Source organism: Lates calcarifer, linkage group LG15, assembly GCF_001640805.2.
Source record: "Lates calcarifer isolate ASB-BC8 linkage group LG15, TLL_Latcal_v3, whole genome shotgun sequence".
NCBI classification, from domain to species: domain Eukaryota; kingdom Metazoa; phylum Chordata; class Actinopteri; family Centropomidae; genus Lates; species Lates calcarifer.
In genome coordinates this window covers 27,131,075-27,137,361 of record NC_066847.1, presented here as the reverse complement: position 1 = coordinate 27,137,361, position 6,287 = coordinate 27,131,075, and the positions used below count along the sequence as shown (strand labels likewise).

Genomic DNA, 6,287 nt, shown 5'->3' with positions numbered 1-6,287 from the left:
GCAGGGCAGTTTATCAAGTACCAAAAGATAAAGCATGTAAAATAGCCAGTCAGATAATACCCGGTCCAGGATATTGACTGCAGCACAGCAACACAAAGCATCTCTATGTGAAGGTTATTGGTCTATTTGTTTGCATTTGGTAAAGGGAAGGGAGAACTTGGAGTCCAACCCAATGAATCCCTTATTTCTGAGTAAATTCAAGAATCTTGTTGGCCTCATCCCCGAATGAATATTAGTAAATCATAAGGCTGAAATTACAGTCACCTAGTTATTTCAATCAGTCTGGAATTTGCCTCCTGGGGAAACTGCAGCCAGATAAACACATAATCCTACTAATTAAATGCAAATGCAAATAAAATGGGAATCAGATTTTATCTATTTTAAAATAAAGGATGTATTTGTTAATCAGCGCATACTATTGTAAAATCTTTTAAATTTTTTTTTTAAAAAAGCATCATGAGCAGTGACATAAACAGTTATAAAGACATTCAGTTACCTACGTTTCTGTTTAAGTACAGCCAGGCCTAATTTTCACCTATTTCTTTGGTGAGTAAGCATCTAGAAAATGAATCAGTGTGGCCTTTGGATGTTAACAAAAACAAACAGGTACAAACAAATGAGTAAAAACTTCAATTTGGACCCACAGTGTAGACAGTTAACCAACCTTGTGAGCCACAACCTTACATCTTTTGTCCCTGTACTCTGCTGCTTCCTCTGGTCAGGTTTCTTTTTCATCCATGTATGACTACTACCCCCCAGTGGTCAAAGCCATCCACTGCCTACAAATTCTCAACAGAGAATTCTTCCTTGGAGATCTGCTCCACTCAGAAAGTGTTTTTCTCATGGTTATTTCATCCAGATGTTTGTCACTAGAGAACTGTTTTCATATTCTTCTGTTGTAGGGGAAAGTTTCCTGTGCTCACCTTAAGTCTGAGTTTAGTATGTGAACATATAAACAGGATTTTGTGATTTCACAACTGGTTTGGAGCCAGTTGTGGTCTGATATGCAAGTCAAGTGCAATGTGCAAAGAAAATTGGTATTTCAGTGACATAGGCGATGTCTTGTGTTTAGTGGTTTAAGTGTTGTTGTTGTGTATCATATTCATACTGGAGGGAGGATAAGTATGAATCTCATCATATACAAATAGGGTGTTTAAATTGAGCTGTTTTTGGTTCATTATATGTCAGTATTTGTTGCCCTTATTGTCTCATTATTGTTTTATTTTATTTATTTATTTTTTTGTTACTGGTGTCCTCAAGGATACTTCACCATCCATTAAGTTGCATTTTCTGATGAAATACACACCTGATTCTCAACAGAAAAAGGTCTTATTGACATTACCTTATCTCTGTATCCTTTACCTTGTTTGTCTTCTGTGGCTTTTTTTGCCCAATGATGATTTTTTTTTAGCAGCTCTTAGATATCAATGCATTTTTTAATTCACCATGAAAATAAATTGTTCATTATATTGGATTAACTCAAGAAAGACTGAATGTCCACAAAGTGACATTTCACAAACAATGACAACCTGAATGTAGCACATCAACCTAAATAATCAATAATTGTAGTTAAGGGGCTAAAATATGCAAAACTATAAGTAGCAGCACTTTGGTTCCTCACACAGACACCACCTCTTCTTCTTGCCTATCAGTATCATTTATCATCATCAGCAGAACTCTGCTAATAATAACTGCATCCTGAAGTAGATTTCACTCAGCACTCCTCTACTTGCATTAAACGGTAAATACCTCTGAAGGGATTGTTATCTCCATTTCACAATAAAACCAAACCAATAAAATCAAACTATTTTTTTTAGCACCACATGGACTGAACAGTGTAAATCTATGGACTTTTTAAATATCCACAGGAGAGAAGGGTCATTTTTCTTGAGTTAGTGATTTTTAAATCAAGGCAAATGAGACAGGGCACAACTCAAATATTTGTTCATGTAACTGCTTTTAATGTATGTACAATATTTATCAGCTCATAGAGGGGTGTCCTTGTTGGATTCCGGGACAGGAACACAACTTCCTGTGCTGTGGCAACAACCTCACAGAGAGCACACACACCATCTGTGTCAGTGCACCATGGAGAGAGCTGCTGTGGTGTCGGGCCGCAGGAGTCCCTCAGTACCAGAGTACAACATCTCGACCTCCACCTTGTCCTTCGACCAACATTTCACCACAACTGCTGAAGGAATTCTTCTCCTGGCTGAGATAGTAAGTGTGAAAATGGATTTTAAGTATTAAGACGTCTACTGATCAGTCCTGATGTGACATTAGAGCTAATGACAAGAACTTACTATTGGCGCATCTGATTATACTTTTACAGCCATTATCAGGAAATGGTAATACTTTTGATATTCATCAGAAAAGTATGTTACACTAATGTTAAAAATGCACATGTTCTGACCAGGTAATGCAGAAACCAACAAACCACCACATGCTGGATCTCTGTTTAGGCTGTTTCTAGTCTACAGTATAATCCTTATACAGCTGTGCACTGTACAGAAACATGTAAAAGGAGGATTTTACTTTTATTCACTTTTTCCATAAAATAAACATCAAATTCATCTGAGTAATAATAGCAAATGGATTTTTGTGGCATTCCTCAACTAAAAACTATGTTTCTAAGAAAATAGGAAGTTAACCAGAGACACATCAGGCAAATCAACTCTTCCTCCTCTGTCTCCCTCATTGTCTCTCTTCCTTTCCAAATCAGCTGAGGGAAAAAGACAGGACAGCTTTTCTGTAAATACAGTCTGGCTGGCTGCCATTCAGAGGACTGGGCAAGCCACATTTGGAGGAATCGGATTGCAAAAAATTGAAACTGATTAAAGTATAATGGAATTGCACACACTCTAAAGCTGTTTATCTTAGAAAAGAGATTGATAGAAACAGATTGTGAGATCATACTTTATGTATATTATAACTTGAAATTAGATTAATTTGGTAATTTGGTAATAAATTTCAAGAAACCAACTGGCTCACAGTCATGTTTCACACAAGAAAAAGTTTTCTTCCTGTGGTATGAAACATCCAGCAGGAATCTTTTGTTGTGGAACAGGAAGGGTGGGTTTGGAATAGTGTTGGGAGGAAAGAAATTTAACTACTCATTCCCACAATACTTTGATGCAGTGGAGATGGAGAACATAGGGTTTAATGTCATTTGGAAATTACTCATAGAACATCAACAATAAATAAATAAATAAAACAGTAACAGATTAAAAAACATGACAGGAAACATTGATTTTTGTGGCAGTATTTAGTTAAGTTCATTTGATTCTGGTCATTCTGGTTGCCCACCAGCTTGCTCAAAATGCTACATTTCATGTCCCATATCTATCTCCTTTTCATGATTTTAAAAGCTCAGTATCTCTTACAAAGAGAAATTGAGCCAAATATTTTCTCCATTTAGTATAGACAGATTTAATATTGTCCTTCAGCCTGTGGGAAAATAGCCTACAACAAAAAACCCGTGTCGTACCTCATTTTCTACTCTTGTTTCCAGGTTTATCTTTTCCTCTTTCAAAACATTTTATTTACAGTGTGACAATGTAATCCTGCACCACCAAACACAGGCATGAACACTGAAGTAAATCAATATCCTCTCCTCTCCTCTCCTCTCCTCAAGGTGTGTGGTATGTTAGTGTGGATTCTGGTTGGGGGTACAGAGTATTTTCAACTGTCTGCCCTGTGCTGGGTGATGTTTGTTGCCATCTTGTGCTGGGTTCAGACGGTTTTCCTGTTTATAATTTACCTCACTGGCGCTCACAAAAGGATATCACAGATCCCTTGGACTACTCTGGTAATGTGTGCATGCATGGACACACACACACACACACACACACACACACTGGTTCTCTTCTTCACTCAGAATGATCTGATTGCCCCACCCTGTCTAACTTTATATACAACTAATTAGCAACACGCACTATGTTTTGTAGGAATGTTACATCTTCTACTGGCGTAATGAGGAAAATGCTGTAAATATACATATTTGAATCAGTAAAATGTTCACAGGCAGCATGTGTTTCCCACCAAAACATCTCGTTTTGCAGAACAATATCCACTTAGAGTCACCACAGCAGTGTCAGACTTTTTTGTGGTCATGTTTAGACCCTCACATTACTTGGTAAAGGTTAGGGAAAACTGTCGTCTAGTTTAATGACGGAAAGGTTTATTTACATTTAACCAATACGAGAATCAGTCCACTGTGGATGCAGACTCCGATCTCTGCTGTGACAGTGATGCACTTTGTATGCCTGCTGTCCACCTCAACCACTTTCAGGCCACTCTGCTGTTGTTAATGAATTTAGCATTTCTCTCAAACAAACAAACAAACAAATGATGTATGAAAAATATATATATATATTCCAGCAGGGATTATGTTACCATGCCATCATACCTGGGAAACAGTTTAGCATTATATGAATGTAATCTCTAGGAGACATTGTTGGACTGCTTTGTGTCTCTATCTGTAATTCACTGTTTGTGTTTGTCTCCTCTAGTCGCTATGTTTGAACTGCAGTGCAGCAGCACTCTATCTGGTGACAGCAGTGGTAGACGCTCTGTCAGTTAACCAGGCCATTAAGGGGCGACACAACTACAACTGCTGGGCAGCATCTGCAGTAAGAGCACTTTTGTTAAAATGTACTGTATACTAATGTTTTGTTATTATCCATGTATCTGGTTTCATCATTGGAGTTTATAAAACAAAAGAGAAGCAGCACAGTGTTGGAAAAACAAGTGAAGTGCAGGCTATGAATTAAAAAAACAAACAAACAAAAAAACCAGTCAGGGTTTCTGCAGTGCAGTGTAGCTGTGCAGATCTACAACAGGGACACCAAGGTCATGCCCTCAGTGCTGTTTTTAGGACTGAGGAGATTTTAATGATCTGTGGAGGATTTTAAATTCTACAAATATACAGTTGGTTGAATTTTAAAACATTTTCTTTTTCTTTCATTTTGTTCTCTATTTTCCTGTGTTCTTTTTTCTTACCTCTTTTCCACCTTTCACTCAGTTCTTTGCTTTTCTGACCACACTGTGCTATGCAGGAAGCAGTTACCTGAGCTATCGTGCCTGGAAAACCACAGAAGAGGAGCAGTAGTCTCATGTCTCATGTTTTATGACAACATTGATCAGGCTTTCTGCAGTATGAGGAACATGTCTGATGGAGAGAGATTCAATTTCTGATAACACAAGGCCTCAGTCAAATTAAAACTTGTATAGAAGAATATAATGAAGAATAATAAAGCAGAGGTCATTGAGAACATATATCAGTTTCAAACTTTCAAATTGTTTGCTGCTGTATGTGACTAAGTGCATATTGTCCCCACTGTGGAAACAAAATAAGACAAAAAAGGAGAAAATATTGGGTACAGGTATTGGGTAATAGACCATCAGAGTTCAATCTTTCTTGACTCATTACTCTTTTTACAAGTGTTTTGCTTCATTATTACTACATCCAAACAAGCTGTTTTTACTTTATTTTCACAAGAGGAAAAAAGCCTGAATCGTACATTTCACAAAATGTTGTATGTTGCATGCAACAGAATTTAATAAGGCAAACATTTTACATTAAAAATATGGAAACATAAAAACCATGAATAATCTCTTGTTATCCTTACAGTTTCCACAAAATACATGTGGTTTTGATTAAAGGTGTGATATATTACTGCATTTTTTCCTTCAGTGATGCAGCTGTGCAAAATGCTTTTAATTAAGGCTCCTTCATTTTATTTTTTTCATTGTTAATTAGATATAGTTCCATAGAAGCCATTTTAAAAGATCAGAAAGCTACTGCTCCAAAAATTTTAACACAAATTCAAATATTTACTATGTTCACTATTTTAGTTTAGTTGCTAACATTTAGTAATTAGCACTAAATACACACACATAAGATATTTTTATACATTATAAAAAAAGAAAAAAGTAAATGCAGAAAAAAATAATGACAGTGAAAGAAAGTGAAGGTGAAAAGAACAAATGAAGGTGTCTACTATCTAAAATGGAATGCTGACCTTTTTTTAAGATAACAGAAATAAATTCTGATTATGCCTTGTGAGTTAGTACAGGAGTGAATGCAGATTCTAATCCTGTGTTTTAAGGATGGAGCAAACATAAATAAACAGAAATAAAAATAAATGGAGTAATTAAGTAAACGGTTTTGGCCCTCATTGTGAGTGCTTTCCCGTAAGTGAGAGCATTAGTGTCACAAACTGGAGGAACTGGTCTTTCTTGTTTATGAGGATAGCTACCTAGACACAATGCCTCTGCATCAGTCA

General features: G+C 36.5%; 1 protein-coding gene across 1 annotated transcript; it reads left to right on the top strand.

Moving 5' to 3' along the window:
- Positions 1-2,049: 2,049 nt before the first annotated feature.
- On the top strand, positions 2,050-5,677 carry cmtm8b (CKLF-like MARVEL transmembrane domain containing 8b). Its single transcript, XM_018684411.2, has 4 exons — positions 2,050-2,220; positions 3,635-3,808; positions 4,512-4,631; positions 5,024-5,677. The coding sequence occupies exons 1-4, from the start codon at positions 2,089-2,091 to the stop codon at positions 5,108-5,110; spliced, it is 513 nt and encodes a 170-aa protein (XP_018539927.1). The 5' UTR covers positions 2,050-2,088; the 3' UTR covers positions 5,111-5,677.
- Positions 5,678-6,287: the final 610 nt, after the last annotated feature.